The sequence below is a fragment of the Pygoscelis adeliae genome, unplaced genomic scaffold (assembly GCF_000699105.1).
Source record: "Pygoscelis adeliae isolate BGI_AS28 unplaced genomic scaffold, ASM69910v1 Scaffold582, whole genome shotgun sequence".
Taxonomy (NCBI): domain Eukaryota; kingdom Metazoa; phylum Chordata; class Aves; order Sphenisciformes; family Spheniscidae; genus Pygoscelis; species Pygoscelis adeliae.
Window position 1 is genome coordinate 1044555 of NW_008824281.1, and position 19555 is coordinate 1064109.

Sequence of the window (19555 nt, forward strand, 5' to 3'; positions counted from 1 at the left end):
ACATCAAAAAGGAAAGGTACCTGATAAGAAAGCTAAGATCAATTCACGGCTACTTCACACTTTTACACTGCCTTTCAGAGTTCCAACATCACCATTTCTGCAATTCTTGAACAGACTGCACTATTTAGTTATTTATTCTTAGGTGGAATGTAAGACTGCTCTTCTTTCTTCATATCTATGCCCCCATGTGTCTCCCCTGAAGCAATTCCTATGGAGCAACACCAGCTGCACAGGGAAGCACAATGCTAAGGCAACTTTTAAAAGGCATTTTTTGATGGTCTTGCCATACTAGCATCCCCAAAGCCAGACGACCCTTAAGCCTCCACTCTGACACATGAATGATTGGCGCTGGTAGACTTTATCAGGGACTCCCGTGTGACAGAGAAGCTGAACGAATAAGCTGCAGGAAGCACATTCTTCACAGCGCTATTTACTGCAGCCACAAAGCACACCACAACCTCCACGCTATAAATCACAGGGTTAGTGAGGCAGAGAGAGAGAATGGAAGACTGTGTCAACCCAGCAACATCAGGACTCCACGGGTTCAGGGCAGCTTTCCATCCCAGAGATCCAGCAGTTTCCATCGCTGGCTCTTGAGAGTCACCCTGAGCTGGCAAAGTCATTACTAAGCAGCATTCAAAAAGTCAAGAACAGCATACTTTACACCTTGCAGTAATTAAGCTAAAGTAAATTAGGCTGAGTAGCATAAATAGGCCTAGTCTGTTTAAAAAAAATCTGTTTAAAAAACCCAGATCCTCCCCAGTTCAGCGCTCTAAGGGTTACACCAAACACTGAGCAGAGAGGGAGGCCAGCTGCCTGAAGTCATCGCTGCCCCCGGCTGCTTGCCCCAAGGTAGAAATGTCCCATTTGCTGTGTGAATCAAGTCCTGAACAGTTTATAATTACATTCTGGATTTAAAATTAGTTTCTCAGATGCCCCTTCTCAAGGGCAGGACATCCAGAAGCAGCAGGACAGGTACCTACTTAGCACCCATCCATCCGCACGGAAGTCAGTCGTTGGGTCCAGCAGCAGCCAGGCATCCTGAGGACTGAAATCCTGGAAATCTCCAGGGTGTATTTATTTCTGCTGACAGAAGCGTAATATTCTTCCTTCATTAACAAAAATTATGACAAGCAACCTCCCAATCAGTACTTCAGAAGGTGATCTCAGAAGAGAGCTTATAAAATGAAGCTCCAAGATAGTTTCAGAAAAATAACTGTCTCCTTTCCACCTTAGCATGAAAAACACTGTAAAAATTCCTCTTCATTGCACAGAAATCAGTGCTTTGTAGGTATTAGGGATGTTTACAGATAACACCAAAAAAAAAAAGCACAAAAAAGGCAGAAGATTTTGTACAAGAGCAATTTTTGAATCTGTCTTACAAAAATAAACTATGGAAATTATTTTCCTTGCTAGATTTTTTTAAAATATTCTAAGCTTAACAAGTCTAATTAAAGTCAGTCAAGGCATACATACAAAGTACTGCAAAAATACAATTCTGTTTTCCCTCATTTCAGAGACCAACTTTACAGTATTACCAAGCAGTTTCTGCAAAAACCTCAAATTTTATTTTCTTGGAAAACAGGGACATGTTTTAAGAGAAAAGCTAACATCTGAATAGTAAGACGTAAGCTTCAATTTTACAACAAAAATTATATGCTAGACAACTTTAAATTACAAATACTCCAAATGTAAATTTGAGATCGGTTATTTCAATATTATACAAAAACCAAAACCACGGCAGGAGAGGGTTCAGAAGCAATAAGCTTCATAAAAGACCACAGTCTGAGATCCAAAAGGCACCTCTCTTCAAGATGCCTTTATATGTCAGTAAAATCCAAACAGAAGAGTCTTACTTGTCTTCCCCTTCTCCCCAGGGAAATGACTAAGCAACAGAGCAGGACTGAACTGCACCAGAGCGGAGGTCTGTATGGGAATACCGTGCAGGATGAGACGAAGACTACTTATTTCAGAACATAAAATGTAGGATTTGGGAAGGAAGGGCAACTTGACCCCATTTTATATTGAGACAGATAATTCCAGCACTATCTCTGGAGTAAACAGGAGAGAAAATGAAGGTATGATGTTGTCAACTGCTGTAAGACAGACGTTATAATCCAGGAGCGTCTGCTATTAATATAAAGGGAAGTGCAAGAAATTGTTCCCCTCCCATCCACTTATTTCCAGTCCAGTTTGCAAAAGAAATAGAAAAGCTGACCTGTGAGGTGCACTTGAATTTCTTATAAAATTGTACACTCTGAAAGTGCCTTTTTGAATACCAGGAGACTTACAGGCCACCTTGACTTCAGGAAGGACACTTTACTAAAACACTTGGCTTTAAGAGGGTTGTTTAGTCAAATACACGGCTAGTAAGACCCTCTGTCTTTGGATGGCTGCATCCAAGAGTTCTCAGAAAGAAAGCGAATCAAAACAGTAATGCAGAAAGGAACTGCAGGCTCATGTAGCAAAACAAAAAGAAAAAGAAAACCTGATGGTAAGGAATGAAAATTGTCATTCACTGCTTTTCATGCACCAGGCCTTCTTCAAAAACCAAACAGAAAAAGGAACATGACAAAGAGTTAATGGAAGACAAAGGACCGAAGAACTCCAACTATGGAGTACAAAGGAAAATATTTCTCCCTGATTTTCTAGGCTCTGCCTATGCGGGTAAACATTAACTACAGTATATACAAACAAAACCATCCCTGCTCAGCTGTATTATTTAATCAGTAACATTAAGGTCTAAAGCAGAGTATTCAAATTACAGCTGACTCCTGAAATATTGTGCCAGTATCTCCAACACTATGAAAAACCTTTTTATCTCATTTCTTCTGGATCCCTTTTTACTTTGCACACTGTGACAGATTGATACTCATGTTAGTCAAATAGGACTGCATCTTAAAAAAAGCACTCCCTGCCAGTATTTGATCTCCCCATGCAGCACAGCAAAGAATGCTGAAATGAATTCCCATCACGTATTTGGAAAGACCTAGTGACAGCACACCAGGATTATCTATGGGAGCCCCAAGATTAACTGAAGGTCTCTCTCCCACCCCCGGACAAGTAACTGACAGATGTGCTGTGCAACCACTGCTGTTCACACAGATTAGGTGGAATAGGCAAGCTGTGGTTGGCCTCAAAGTCACCTTGACTGGAAAGAAGTCAGCTGCAACACAAGGTTCCTCAAGGACAGGTGGAGACATTTACATTGACAATAAATGGAGTAACAGTTATAGAGCTGTTAATTCTTGAACTTCTGCGCACAGTGTCCAGCTGTAGGCAAAACATCTATTTCCCAGTGGTATACCACCATATAATTAAAAGACGTGAAGTAAAGGAGAATGTTATACCCTTCCTCTGAATCTAAGGAGATTGACATTTGCTAAGAACAGAGAGCAATCAGTCCTGAGGATTTATATACACATCATGAGAGATGACATGAATTTTGGCTGCCACGTAGCAGCACTCAGCATTGAGGCTAGAGAAGCAATTGTTAGAAGGATCAGCAAATCAGACTTAAGAGGCAAGCACTTGCTATAACTAAAAAGCTGAAACAAGACCAGGGAAAACCTAAAGAATGCAAGCAGAGAGTTCTGCTGAGCATTTGTGGGAAGCCATGTGCCAAAAGCCTTCAGCTCTCAAATTGCCCACCTGAGCCTGGGACACGCTAAACACGCCAAACGATACCGGAGACATCTGATACAGATGAAGACACAAATTTATCTCTGTGTATTGGCCCTACGTTTAGTTAATAAAGATGTTTTGGTCAGTATGTTCCTATGGTAAGAAGCTACTTGTCAGCAGTGGTTACAACTTCCACCTAAAGACACGAAACCCAGCATCACACCCTAGCTCCCATTATACATACACCCTTCCAGTTCCTTCACATCAACCTCTCCTAAGCAGTTCTGAAGGAGACTCCAAAACCTCTCACTAGGTTCTCAAAAAGCTTTGAACCGATAGGACAGCTAGCTTAGTCACTTGGGTATTCACCAAACCAATTTCTGCTTGAATTTTTAAGCATCTGTTCATCCAGGTTACAAGTTTACACAGATATGAGCATATTTACCCACTATTAATTTCCTACGCAACTCTGCAGCCATTGCTTTTTTTTTTTTTTTGCTAATGCTGATGCTTGTTCTACAATTAGAGCAGAACCAGTGTCTAAGAAGCTGATCTTTAAACTTCAGTCTAGTTATTATGTATATCTTACAGCCTAGGCAGGTTCTGCTGCGGTTAGCAGAACATTTCATCCATCTGGCAGGCAATTAGCACAGCTCTGTCTATGTTTCTCCGAGGTGAGCCATTACCTTCCTATGTGAGCTCTCTCTTACGCTATGCCATTGACATATATTGCTCTCAGTAGAGCAGAATCCAAATTTCATCCCCAGGATAATGTCCAGGAGAACATTACAACTGGCTAATTTTGAACCTTACCTTGTCACCAATCTCATGAGTACTGGTAGGACAAGATAGCTGTATTGCTAACCTGGGGAAAGGAGAAGAATCACCATCCAGCCAGCTGGTTTCAGTGCAGTAAGAGTATGTACCTGCAGAGTGCCGCCCAGTCGAGCGTTTCCAAGATTTTTATAAACGAGTATGTGACAAGAAAAAAAAAAAAACAACCCGCTTGGATGTGGGCAAGGATAATCTAATTGTGCCTGAGAGCACAGAAATCAATATAGCTGGTTTTTAAATTTAGTAAACCTGCAGTAGTTAACCAAAAATCACACACTCCAGGGTGTCTCTCCCCACGAATTCTCTCTCCACAAACGTGCAGACAGCTCGAGTGTACACAGTCAGCTGATATTTCATTAAGTCCCTGTTTAACTTAAAATGAGATTTAAACAAACCTTTTGCCCTCAGAGTGTAACAGCATTCATACTTCATCTGGAACCTGATAGTAAGGTATCAAAGGGTTAATTAACATGTATGCAGTGTGTGGTTTAGGCAATATTAAATGGAAATCTCTGAACAGACAAGTGTCACTGAGTGCAATGGAAATAAATTGGGCGTCTCCTTCCACACTTCAACTTTCTCTCCCTAGATTTGCTCAGAGCTCTCTATGCTGCTTGTTCAGTAATTTCACGCTACGCTGCTTAACAATGTAAGCATGGAAGCTCAATCTAAAACTGCACTTCCCAAATGTCACTTGTTTGTGAACACATGGCTGAACCCAAAACTGCTTTTAATATTAGAGTGGTGCCTGCTGGCACTGCTGTAGTTAAGGGTCTGTCAGAATTTCCATGATAAACTCCATTTTCTGGGGTGTAATACCATGACCATTTGCTACAGATAAACCTGGTATACAAGGTCACAGCAGACAAACACGATTTTTTAAATTTTCAAACCAAGTTTGCTTGGCTATTTTTGAGTTTAAGACACTTAACACTGATTTGAGGCCTCTTACAGTTTTGGGTTTTTCTTACCATCCCTCCCCATCCGAAACAAATTCAAATGTCCGGCTCCCAGCCCAGCCTCCACCTGGCCCTGGAGCCTCGATTACTGCCACAGGGTCTGGTCTACAGCCTTGATGGGATATGAAGAGATTACAAACACCAACGTAGGGTTCACTACTTGAACATTGGTGGGGGCCAGAGAGGGCAAATACGTAACTTTTCAGCATGAGAATTTTTCTGTTATGGGAATCATTTCAGTTGCCATTACTAGCAATTTAGAAGTGTTACCCCACTGGCACAGCGAGTTAATGTATTTTATATTTCACGGCACTGCCACTAGCACGCCTAGCAGAAGATGCTTTTACACCACTGCCATCTCAGAAGTGAAATAATAAAATCTATGTATTTATTTTAGAAAAGGAGAGAGCTCAGATCCCAAACTTGATGCCTAGTGGCAGACTCCTTGAAACTATGGGATGGATATTACTGAAAAAAAATAAACAAGACAGACACTTCACCTTTCAGGAACCTAAAGGGCTGAGCTTGCTTTCTGTGAGATGAACTTCTCAGACATCGAGTGTGGTGCCATTGGATAACCAAAGACTGCCTGCAGTTGCTGAGGGAGGATATAGAATACCAAAGAGGGGGAAAAAGCAGGAAAAAAGCTCCTGTAGGGTGACAACCATCTTCCTTTTCTAGTTGGGTTAATGATGTTCACTTATTAAAAAGGAAAATAGAAAGAAACAGCATGGGGTTTTTTTGTGATTCTACAAGATCCCTTGAGGCCCGCAGTGCCAGAAACAGCACTAGCCTCCAGAAGCAAAAAAGTGACTCACATTAGTCACAAAGCAGCCACTCAGGCTGACTAACACAGAACATTGATCACTACCAAATACAATTCTGTGCACTGCAAAGTTTCAGCTTGGCTCAAAAATGGCCAAAGGCATTACAGCAAGAAGGTGGAGGGTTAAAAAGGGAGCAGTCAAGGACCCCAGGATCCCAACGCTGAGATGAGAATGACGCCATTCAGTAATCATCTACCTTTTGCTACTCTCAGAATGTAAACCTTTGTAAAGGAAAAATGGACATCACTACATTGTTCCACAGATTGAGACACAGATGTACTTGCAGTCCATTTTGAACAGAGTTGGTTTTGCCCAGAACAAAGCATTAGGATGCATTACAAAAGTTACAGAGTCAAGCTGGGTTGATAGAAGAAAAGTAAGTGAAGGAGATGTTATAAATGCTATTCTAGAGCAAAAACTAAGTCTGCCTTTCTGGAAAGGAACATCTGAGGCAATTTTAAACTGCTACCCCATTGTAATAATTTCTCCTTTCCCCAAAGACTTGTGTGGAACTGAACCCTAATTTAAAAATTCACAGATCCCATTGCATCAGTTAAGCTGATCAGTTATACTTCACACTTCAAAACAAGAGAATGCAGCATGCATGATGCCATGAAAACCGTCACTGACTTAGAACTGTCAAAAGGAACAAAACATACAAGAAATTTGCCCTAATGAGAAATAGCCACACAAAGCCATTCCAGGACGACTCTCCTCTTCAGACTTAACTGAGAGCTTTTGTACGGTGCATAGAGAAATTCAGATATTTTCAGAAGGTTATTACCATAGTCTTATTAAAGCTTAAAAGTATTTCCAGCTTATTCCTTCCCCTTCAATGTGCACCTAATGAATTGTATTCAGTTATATCAGGCATCGTATTCACTGTGAAATGCAGTTTTAGACGCATCAGAAAACTAATCCTAACTTACTAGTCTCAAAACCACCTCTTCACAAGGCGTATGTAACATCTGGCACGTGAGAAAGTCATTACTACGCCCTCAAAATGACACAAATTATCAACAGGCATAAAACAGCAACATGGCACGATGAAAGAGCACATTGTCAAAACAATGGCACTTTCCATTTTGTTCTTAAGATTAAGTCTCCCACTCTTTGTGTTTCATGAGCTAGTGGTTTTAAGTAACCCTTCATCCAAATAGACACCTACTTGGGTTGCCATTTTTCCGTAGTCAATCCATCGCAAAGTGGCAAAGTTGGTAGACTCAGCACAGTTGAAGCCATGATTGAAGCCAGCATGGTAACCATAAGGAAATGTAATCATAAACTCTCCAGCTTCCTGGGTGATCTGAAAAACAAAAATAAAAGGAAGAGATACCCCACAGATCAGTTGACACAGCAGCTTGAGAACAGAGACCTATAAAAAAAATTCACTGGTTAAATCTCACTCTCTCTCAACCGGAGGGTAGGCAGAACAGTCATTGCCAACTCTTGGCTAAACCTAGAACAATTTCTTGTTAACTGCAGAAATACTGAAGTATTTCTATTAAGGAAAAAAGCCAGTACAATGGATGGAAGGGGTCACAAGATCTGAACTTTTTAGACTCACAGGCTCCAGTTACAAAAAAGGCCTCAGGCTGCTGCATTCCAAAATATCAATGAATCTTTAGATTGTGACCACTTTAGCTCATGGTAAGTCCAAATCTACACTCCCACTACCTTGGCTAGTGGAGCCAAGGAAACTGGAATTCCCTCCTAACATGCACTCTGCATTGCAGGGTCCTACTGAAGTACATACAACCTTCACTGTATTTCCCTACTCACATTACTCCTATTTGTTCACCCGTAAATCAAACAACCTAAAAATTACAGCCCACCATTTGTCTACTTAAGTAAAATTAAAACAACAATAAGCATTATGGAGATTATTAATATACGGTTTAACAACTCTGCAGATTACAGCTGCAATCAGAGGCCAATCAATTTGTGATGCTTCTAGAAAATCCTCTTTTTAAATCTTATGCGGAGAAGACACTGGGGAAAAAAGGAATTTAATTCTTAGAGCATGGCACAGATCATAAGGGCAACTGGCAGTGATATAGAGCACTTGGAGCAATCCTTCCAGTCCAGCTTTCTAGCTTAGCAAGCATGTGACAGCACCTCCCTTCTACGGATTAGGAAAGAGGCAAAATTTGACCTTCCCTGTCTTTCCAACTCAGAAGTGCTGACAGACCTTTCATAGCAGTCACATGCCAAGCAACTCCATTTGGATTCCTTCCCACCAGCAGTAACTCACAACACAGCAGCTCAGAGCCCACAGAGATTTCAAAGAACTTACACTTATAAACACAAGGATGGGTCCAAATAGAAGACGTTAGCAGACAGAAATTAAAACATTTACCCACTTGGCTGGACTTACACCTAAACTTGCCGATGTTATTAACATTAGCAGAATAATTAAAAAAAAGAGAGACAATAAAAGCTGATATGATAATACAAGAAGCTTCTGCAGTATTTCTGGATGAGAGGTGCTGTACCCAGCTTCACAGAGCATCCTCCCATCCAGCCCCCTCCATAAATCAGAGTGGTAGATTGCTAACTTCAGAAGACAGAAAGATTATGTTTCTGTCAGGAAATCTACATCCTGGTGTCTTCATTTCAAGCCCACAGTGTATGTCCTCCATGTCACTGCTGTCAACATTATCCCTACAATAAATTAGAAAGCACTCAAGATGATGGATAGGCCATGCAGAAAAGTAATAACTATTGAAGGAAAGCCAGCACAAACTGCCACTCATGGAGAAAGCCTAAATTTACTGACTTCTGCAAGCTCTTGAAGAATAAATGGAGAAATCAATAGGAGATTACAGAAATACACATTTTTAATTATTAAAAAGCTCTAGTATTGATCTGTTTCTTTTTTTGCAGAAGTAAATACCATTATAGAGATTTATAAATGCGTGACTATTCGCTTCATTGAAACCTGCCAAGAATTTAGATGAAGGGATCCTATCTCTGTTCCTAAGGAAAAATGGCACATGTTCACTGTTTCTGAATAATAGCGATCCTCCTTCAAAAGCTACTATTTCAGGACAGGAGGTATTCAGATATAGGCTGCTCAGACTAAAGAAATCTCCTCCTCCTTCTTACATTAAAAACATAAAAAACACGCTTCCCTCCCACATTCTGTAAACCAGGATTAGGAATTATATTTAAGTAACACGTTAATAATCCCTCTTGCTTTAAAAAAGAAAGTTTGGTTTTGACAGTAATATTGTCCTCTATGTGTACGCTGGTCTCTCCTATTTTTTTGTAAAAAATAGGGAGACAAAACTAGATTCTTAGCATTAAGATTTCTACATATACTCAGTATGAAGGAGACACCAGACATCAATCTGCAAAAAACCTTTATGTCATGAATCAAGAAATTCATAGTGGGAAGCCTCGCTAAGCAGGTAAAGACTTTTTACCAAGCAATAAATTAGAAACTCCGATATTTAAACCACTTTGTATCCCATCCCTATCACCATACAGCTCAGTAAAGCTGACTTGGGATAAGCCTGGAAGAAAAGTTTTCCTCTACCGCCTTTTTACAAACTTTTGCTTGGTTATTGATCAGAAATCAGTATATAATTACTAGTCAACGCCACTTTCCTCAGATAGAAAAGCAAACACACAGCGACGTTATTATTCTGGAGAAAAATATGCCCACCTACAACATTCAAACATTTGAAGTCCTGCAAGAATTTCCTTCACTTTCTGACCTCCGTCAGACCCAAGAGCCTAAACATGCTGCTTGAATGAAATGGCAGAAATTAATTCATTTTTCTTATTCTCCTCCATCCTGCAGGAGGACTGGATGTCACTGCAGGATCGCATGGCAAACTTCGCTTAGAATGGCTAGTGCACACAAACAGAACTTTTAAAATTACTATTTTCGGCTTCTTCTTTAGATAAGCAGTAAACACTTTTCAGGCTCTGTTCAGCCAATCATTGCACCACTTATGGCTTCTGGTTGAAACAGCTTCATAAGGAAAACACCGCAAGAAGTAGCAAGACACAGCATTCAACTGATACTGAAGCAGAAAGAAGCATAAGAAGAAATCCTTAAACTTTACAGTTTAGGCCAATAAATAAAGGTAAGGTCAGACAGATTTTTCAGGAGCTTGCAGTGGCTACAGGTTTTGTACTCTTTCCTGAAAATGGTCGGGATAGAGAACGTCTTTTATCCTCTATCAAAAGTAATTTCTCAGAGGGGATTCTATGCATTAAACTGAGATGCCTCCCATATTCCAATCCACATATCCACTTTCCTGAAATTGGTAAAGTGAAAATCATTACCAAAAAATTCAGATCCCACAATTAGGTATTTTCATTATTTTTTTCAACCATGTGTAGCAGGTAACTGTGTTTTCACACTTGGGAATTAGGTTCCACAGATAGAATTACAAGAAAAATGGTTTGTTGCTCTCTATGAACAATTTAATATCAACCATCATGTGCAAACTAGGCCAAGTCTAGCCACTGATGTTGAACCACATTGCTTCGTGCAAGTCTCCCCTGCACTGATGGCAAGCGCATCTGACAAGCCAGATGATCACACTTCAAATTTCATTCATCATAGCCTTCCACTAGGAAAAAATGAAACAGTCTCTGGAGCAGTAAATTGAATGAATTCACAGGTTTTATGCTATAAAAGAGCCAAGATCTTTTACTTCCATCTCAAAGAATCACCAGGCTCATCGAATAGGTGCTATACTTTGTCTCAGGTAGACTAACTCTAACAAAACCATGCTTAAAAAAAAAAAACAACAAACAAACCAGAACTCGAGAGTTCTTACTTAGAAAGATGGTCATAGCATCTACAATGATGATGCAAAGGGGATGGGAAAGGATGAAGTCAGTTTGAATCAGGCATTCTTTGACACTTCCCACCGGAGTTAAGAGCCCCGATACCTCTAACTCAATTCCTTTTCCCACATCCAAAGGCAGGACATGCTGGCAGGACAGGCTCTGTGTGCCGGTAACACACAGCAGCAGTAGCTGTTTGATTCTGCACAGATACTAAATCCGTGGTAAGCATGCTTGGCTGAGGAGATTTACTTCTTGCCAGAAGACTAAGCATATTAAAACAATCATAGCAAATAAACACGACCCTTTCATTTCAAATAAGAGGACTTAAGAGATTCATGGATCCTTACTGGCTTAGCGTAGAAAGAACACTTACACAACAGAGAACCAGCATGTCTAACTCCAGTTTTTGGTTCATACCGGATCCAGGGGAAAAAAGTCTGCGTTCAAGAATTACCAATGAGTTATGCTGCCTATTGATAAGCCACAGCATCTGTATTACAGTTTGCCCCTTTCTACCTGGAGAGGCTCCCTAATTGACAAAGTTAGTTCTAGCGAAAGCTTTTATGAAGAGAAGCTCTTCACAGAAAGCGTCTTAGCCAAACCACAAATCCTCATATACAGGCAGCCACCTGGTTTAAACCGATAGGGTACGTTTAGCATAATAACACATTTAGAAATTAAGCAAATTGCTCCCCAGCGGCTTGCAATGAATTGTTTCCTTAAAAGAGGGGTGCTGTGCTTTGTGCACCTCAACAACTTGCCAGTGTCTTCAATGCATCCTTTGTACATACCCGGTCAAAAGGAATGCCATACTTCTTCAAGATTGACGGTGAAATGAGGGTCATCTTGTGACGGAGGAAAGCATCACATCCCTGAGAGCTTCCTGGAAAAAATCCTGTAGAGACATTAAAAAGAGGAGTATCACTACAGGGATATTATATCCAATCCTTACTTAAGCAGAGACAAGCTGACAAAATGAAAACCTGCCTAAATACTTTATAAAGATCAAAACAATAGGCATACAACTGAAGATGTCCCTAATTAGCACATCCTCATTGTTTAAAATATCAGATAAATTTTGTGATGAAAACTTGCATGTGGAGCATCTAAGTCTTCTATGTCTGGGAATAAGCAACTTGGCCAAAATCTCAGTAAAACCCTAGCAAATTAAGAAACAGAACCTGTCTGTCTCAAGTTTTGGCTAGTATCCTAAACCCTGAGCCATCCTTTTGCTGAATACGGACAAGGAAAAAGTGACAAGCGTGCACCATCCACTCCAAACACTGCTATGTCCTTTTTATACCTTCTCTGATGGGCAGCTATATTATTCCTGGGAAAGTAATACAACTCATAAGATTCCAGACCAATCTGCCCTACATACCACCCCCTAAAGGGAAAAAATAAGCATGTAGATGTTTATATTCAGTCAAAGGAAAGAAAGGAAACAAAATATATCCATCACAAGGCAGTGGAAGGAGCGACACTCGTTCACTGGCCACAGTGGTCACTAGCAAGTCTGGCAGAGACAGTATGATCTGACCCAGACAACATCTCAGCACTATGAAGGTGTTAAGTTCCACCATAGCTACAAGATCCACGCTGAGCTAGTAAAACAAATCACAAATAATTAAAAATACTAAAATTGTAGTAAAAACCAAACAAACCCCTTGATGTCGGCACTTCGCTCCCAGAAATGTCAGCTCAACCAATGTAACACCATTTTCTTCAAGACCACGTGTTCCACTCCAAGTGGGTGATTCAATAACAAATTGTGTTTATAGGCATTAAAAAACACCGCCACTTAGGAAAATAAATAACTCAAGCTCTGGAAACAAAACTAATTGATGAGACATAATGGAAGGGGTTGCAGAAAGTGAAAGGGATTACTGGATTCCAGGTTTTCTCACATTTTTGTACTAAAAGCATTTCAATTAAAATTATGACTGTCTGCTACCCAGTCTGTCGTCCCTCTCTGCAGTTCCTCTTTTTAATGCACAGTTTAAGTGGCTCTCATTAAAGCTACTAATAAAGAAGCACATTTTAAGTGATTAGCACCAATAACATGGCAACACATTAACATTCTCTCCATGGGCTCCATAGCTCTCCCAGTGAGCCCATTTACAGCTCAGCTATTCATTTTCCATATTAATTGCATACTCATTTCTCCATAGTAAACTTCTTCATAGCATAGACCAGTGATGCATAGGACAGGGAGAATGCCCAAGCAGCAATACTGCTTCATTGTAGTTTCAAAACATTACCCATCCCAACTTCCAAAAGATACTAAGCAACAGAAAACTAAAATAAAGACGAGATCATTGATAATTTGCTTCTGGTTTAAACATTGCCCATCATCGATGTGTCTCAAAAATCGACCATCAGTAAAAATAAGTTACAAACAGCAAGAGACTTAGTACTACTTATGTCAGACTTTGGTGCGGTATTTCAGATTCTATAGAACACAGGTCATGTGGTTTTATTGACTTTTTAATAGATGAAAAAGTAACTTTTATAAAACCTGGCAAATGACTAAACTGAACTGTAACTTTGAAATGCAACATTGCTGAGCAGCAATTTTCAATATTACTTGTATTTAGGGATCATGGCTCTCAGTGCACAGGAAAATACTACCATGCCCTAGGACATTTATACCCATTTAGTCTACATTTATCCTACACAGCCAGTTGCTCCCTTCAACACCCTCCCCTTTTTTATTCAAGTATGAAACAGTCAATAGAATGTTAGACTATCGGCAAGAAATGCCATTACTATGAATTTGCCTACTTTCTGGAAAAACAGTATCAGAACGTTTTTTTTATTTTGCCTCAGAATACAGTCTTCCAGATTTTCCTGCCTGCTTCTGCTGCACTAACTTCAACAACAGATTTAAATCGTTAAAGTATGCCTCACTGAAGATGAAACATGTAGATTATTCTGGGACAGGAGCTTTTTTTAGCTGGGCAGTGCTTAGAACATTTGCAAGTGAACGAAAATAGCAACAAAAACCAAACACAATATCAACAAATTAAAAAAAATATATACTGCAGTCAGACATCTTCCCTGAAGCTTCCAGCATTACCAACTGGAAATCAGCAAAAATGCCAAGGACAGGACGCTGAAGTCTGTGCTTGCTGCTCGTGGTGGGGGCAGGCGGCTGCTTACTGGACGACCTTGGCAGGTAGTCAGGCAAGAACTCATACCCGAGGTTTTCAGCAGCTGAGGCTGGTGCTTTGTAAGGTCAAAAATTTACAGACAGCCTGGCGCGATGTGGAAGTTTATCACAGCTCGAGCTAGCCCTGCTCTTTATCCCCACCCCCCCCTTTTTTTAAAGATGGTCTTTATTGTACTGAAAAGATAAAGGAGGATGAGGCTGGAATAAAAGGAAAGCGACCAAATACAGTGTGTATCATTATAGACCGAACTGAGAACCCCACTAGCTATTCTCCGTGAATGCTGTTGCTGAATTTGTAAGCACTTTCCTACTTGACTGAAAGCAATCAATACTAATACTGTATATGTAACATTTATAGTGTAGGAAGAAAGAACAGTTCCTACCACCCTTTTTCCCTGCAGGACGTGTGTATGGGGGTATCAGGAAGTCCCCCCAGGCTGCACTCCACACAACTGGAGCAACAGTTCTCACCTCACTGTGACAAACCTCATATTACACGCAGGGATGAATGATGGGTCTCTTATTAGACCCATTTCCCAGACATGGAAGCGTTTGGTCTCAATGCCTCAAAATTCAAGGTTTTTTCTATCAATTTTAGTTAGGGTCACAGTGTGTCAGAAGACCGAGGCTTTGAGAAAACAGTTGCACTGGTAGGAAAATTCACTGACAAGTTTTCTGACTCTGAAGCTATTATACCAATGCAGCAGGTTCAACTAGCAGCTCTTGCAAGAGTAAACTATAACAGCTAGTTCAATGTCAATTCTTTATCAATCCGTTTAAAAATCAAGGGTAGGATTCTGCCCTGGGATGTTTCAGTTTTCACTGAGAACACACCCATGTGTTTTTCCAAACACAGGAGGAAGCAAAGCTTACCTTTCGCCAGGCGTTCCAATCTCTTGCCATGTTCTGGAGGTATGGCATACCTAGGAGAAAGTTAACACAAAAGAAAAAAAAAATTAAAATCACACTATAACCTGAAAACAGCGAAGGAAAAAGGCTAGAAACAAATGTGGTCATAACTTTTAGCATACCACACCTACAATTAATGTCTGGAAATAAAACCAAGATTTTAGAAGTCTGGAAGGTATCAGTAACACATAATTATAACACATGGAAGAAAGCCAGTGTTTTAATAAAAGCCCTGAGACATGTTATATGATGTGTGTTATTTTCCTGCTATTTTTTTTAAACGGCATCACAGGACTTCACAAGGTAGAAGGAGAACGAAGAAGGCAAAGTGATGATACAGCACCGGAAAAAACAGAAATAAATCAGCACAGGGAACAGCAGGTGTTTTCCACTGGAAAGATATCTGCAAAATAAAACCATGAGGCTGTGCTAAAGATTAACAGGCAAGAAATTTTGGATGGGCTGAGAAGGTGTGAAGGAGGGTCTGTGCACATTGGCATAGCTACAGCGAATGAAGATAAATTTTTCCAAAGAAAACTCCGTGCAAACCTTTTTTGTTTTATTCAAAGGGTATACGGAACAACTCCTACACTTTTTAAAGACAGTTTTGTATGATTAGGGGTAAAAAGAGTGCAAAAGAATTTGATTGAAATGGGTTTTTCTTCCACAAGTGCAAAGTATTGGACATAGTTCTGGAAAAACAATCAACTGCCTAAAGTCACACACAAGCCTAACTGCGATATTCTGCTGTGACCACTGGAAAACAGCAACAGAGTCCTACTTCTAAACCAGTTTTGCCATGTGAAGAGATAATACGCTAGGCTATAGAAAAACGAAGACCGTTCATTCCTACCACTCAGAAGCCTTCCACTGAGCTCATTTGTGTGTGCAACCGCTGATGACTGCTGCGTATGTGCTCAGTCCGCTTCAGAAAGTTAAGAAGAAGAAATTTCTGGTTTTTTACAGGCAATTTGGACACTTCAGTGTGCTTTAATGCAATGCAGTCATTAGAAACAACTTGGAAAAAATTGCAAAAAAGCTACTAATAGTTGCAGAAAGTGCTGTGTGTGATGTTTATTTTAAAAAAATCAGGAAAGTTTCGAATGGTTGGTTTTCTTCCCCAAAAGTTGTTAGTTACCTTACTGCTTTGAAGCCATACTACCTCAGTATTCACAGAAGCAAAATCAGGCAACGAAGATTTTATGGGTTCAGGTTATAACGAGGTAACTAAATACCATGATACACTTAGACATGTTTAATGTGATGACACGCATCTTAATGCCAATGGAATTTTGTAGATTATTGTTTACATACTGCATCAAATTAAATGTGGCTCTCATACCATTTTTCGTAACAGAGACTTTTGAAAATTTACATTTGTGAGAATGACATTTATTACCAGCTATAACTTTTGTTCAATATGAGTAATAAAAAATGCATTATTTTTGTTATTTCCAATAAAGATGTCAAAACCATCATGTCTCATTATACAAGCTGAAAACAGGATATTGTAGCAGGCAACCGCACGATCTCAACAACAGGTAAACAGTATTGCTCTACTTATGATAGGATCTCTCAAAATACACCTGATTTTAGAGGACTTTCAGCCAGTCCCTTTGCTCACCTTCTCAATTTTCAAGTCTAAAGTTTATCTACAACGTAAGGAGAAACAGATAGACATCATATCCCGTATTGCTTTTGTACCAAACCAAAATTTACCTATTGTGGTCTGGCAGGTTAGAAAGGATAACAAAGGACAGAAATCATACACAGGATGCTTCAAGATTTAGACATTAAGCCGATTTAAACTGACGGCTTAAAAAAATCTAAGGGAAAACACTATGTAGCACCTAATCTTGTAAAATAATAAATATAGCAATGGGCTCCAAACACCCTCTGACCAAAGTTTGACAGTGCCTTAAATTGCATAATTATCAAACAATTCATTTGTCTGGGACAAAGCTAGTAGCTTTCATTTTACAAAGACCATTCATCACTTACATAAATGTGATAAAACTAATCCCGATCCAAAGCTCCTTTGTGGGATTAATGTCCCTTAAAACAGGGAAATGAGACATTCCATTCCTTCTGGGAAAAATGCTGAAGGATTGGGAAAGAACTAATTTATGGCTACAAGGCTGCCGATGATTAATGTAATATCCCCAGTCTACAATGCAACCTTCACTTAATTAGTGCCTGTAATTGGGAGTTGTAAAGATAAGATTAATTGAATCTTGAGGATGTTAAAAGTTTAATACATTGGAACATGGTTATTGTGTTATCGGAAACTGCAGACTGCAAAAAGCCAAGCTGAGCTTTAGAGAACGGTCCATGGAGAGACAAAGAAAAAGGACTTGCTTGGATAGAAACCAGCAAGAGAGGAGGAATTTCCAGTTTATAAAAAAGAACTATATGTAACAACATACAAATCAGAACACCCTACCACAGAACAGCCTCTTGGTAATAGCCAACTCCAGTTTTAGAAATTAACTTTTTTGTTCGGGCCAGTCTTTTAGGAAGCAGAACTTATACATCCTTAGACATTTATTCTTAGGCATTCACAAAATTAACTGCAGAAGAGAATTAAAAGCAGGTCAAATTCTGCTTTAAGTTACGCTCCCAAATCTGACTGATTTACATAAAGATAGGCAATAAAGAAAGAATTTGGGCTGCTATTTAAAACCAGTAACAGAAACAGAAGGCTTCTGCAAGTATTGCACAGATTGAGCTAGCTAGCTCAATCTAGACATAAAATGATTGATTACAAGGTAGAATAACAATGGAGGCGACATGAAAAGATTAGAAATTGCTGCAATCAAAGGTGTACTGTTATTGAGCATATAAACATCCACAAAGGGCTGGCTTTTGTGTACGACCTTATGGTACCATCCTCCTGCTTTCACTATGAAATATGGCCAGGGACTTGTTGGGGACAAAAATCCTTGACTGAGGGACCTGACAAAATACTGTCATTCAGTACGATTTGTTACCATCCCTCTTGCACCCACAGGCTGGGGCTCAGATTGACAGCAAAATATCTTTAATTCCAGAGACAACTGACAAGATTATGCATGGTAAAGCGTACCCAATAATTTCCTTTCCTATATGCATCACTATGAATACTTCTTTCATCAAACAGCATGGTTCTTTTTCCTTTAGTACGCCAGCCCAAATACTCAATGTAGTAGGTTTTCTCTGGAAAAATACCAAAACCAAAACCCACCCTATCAAAATCTTAAAAAATGGAAAAGAAAAAAAAAATCAAAATGCACGTAAAGCAGCTTCCCTTCTCTGTCCCCCCCAGATCATAGCACAAATGCATTCCACAAAGACAAGGGAAGAGAAGAAAAAACCTCAGAACAAGCAAAACACCACTTTGATATCAATTGGTCAAAATGGACTACGGTATCCATGAAAGATTTTGATTTGAACTGAGAACTGTCTGATGCTTCACCCCTGTGGACAGAAGCAGTTTCATGACATCCCTCTGCCTGGTGAAAACTGAATTAGGAGTAGAGCAGGACTAACTTTGATCCAGCCTTGAGCAGACACTTCCTTTTAACCACAGCAAAGATGGCACAAGGATTTTCCACTGCCCCAAACAACCTAAACTAAAGGGAAGTGGTGGTGGGAACATAAATATTTTAACAGCCCTGCTTAAGAACTGTCCTTTTATAGACTACTTCTGCTTCAGAGAAAACATCTACAACAGCCGACAGAAAACACAACAGTGCCAAAAAAGCTGCCCTTGAGCCACTGCTTCAAGTGCAGAATCTGTACCCTTCTGGTTCAACCTGGTTCCCCAATAAAAGCGAAGTTACATAAATAGTGCTAAACCAGCAACTGTTTTAAGACATATCAAACTTCCAAGAAACTGGGCTTGAAAACAAACAGAGAGATGAATGCCTTCAGTACGTACTTCCAAGGGTCAGCCTTGCAGTCGTTGACCAAGACAAAGGGCCAAGCTCAACCTGAAAACCTGACACTCAGCAATTTGTAGGATTACAGCATGAATAATGTCTTGCTGCTTTGCCAGGGAACACAAGATTTACAGAACAAGGAAAATAAAAATCTCGAGATAAAAAAAGTTATAGCTGTATGACTCAAATGCCATCTTACTCCGAAGTCAACACTCTGAAAGTAATATACTGATCCTTTTAAATTACCTTTTTCTACTCTTTCTACCAAAACAAAAGCAGGTCCCTGAAATGGATTAAGTATCACTTCTACAAATAGGGAACTTACTGTTCTACCCGAAAGACTTTCAGCTTCCAAACGTGTTTCACGAAACCTAATTCCAGCATTTCTGATCTCTACTTCCACATAATTTTCTGAGTTCTTGAGTATCCTTCAAAACTGATTCTGACTGTAATTACCAGACATCAGGGTGACGGGTCCAGAAGGTATTTGCCCCAAAG

General features: G+C 39.8%; 1 protein-coding gene across 2 annotated transcripts in view; it reads right to left on the minus strand.

Moving 5' to 3' along the window:
- Nucleotides 1-19555, minus strand: part of KDM4B (lysine (K)-specific demethylase 4B) — an 80641-nt gene that overhangs the window by 42795 nt on the left and 18291 nt on the right. For both annotated transcript variants that reach the window (XM_009318406.1, XM_009318405.1), the window contains exons 5-7: nt 15102-15151; nt 11848-11951; nt 7413-7550 (exon numbers count right to left, since the gene is read on the minus strand). In XM_009318406.1, coding sequence (XP_009316681.1) covers nt 7413-7550; nt 11848-11951; nt 15102-15151 — 292 coding nt within the window. The remainder of the gene's footprint in view (nt 1-7412; nt 7551-11847; nt 11952-15101; nt 15152-19555) is intronic.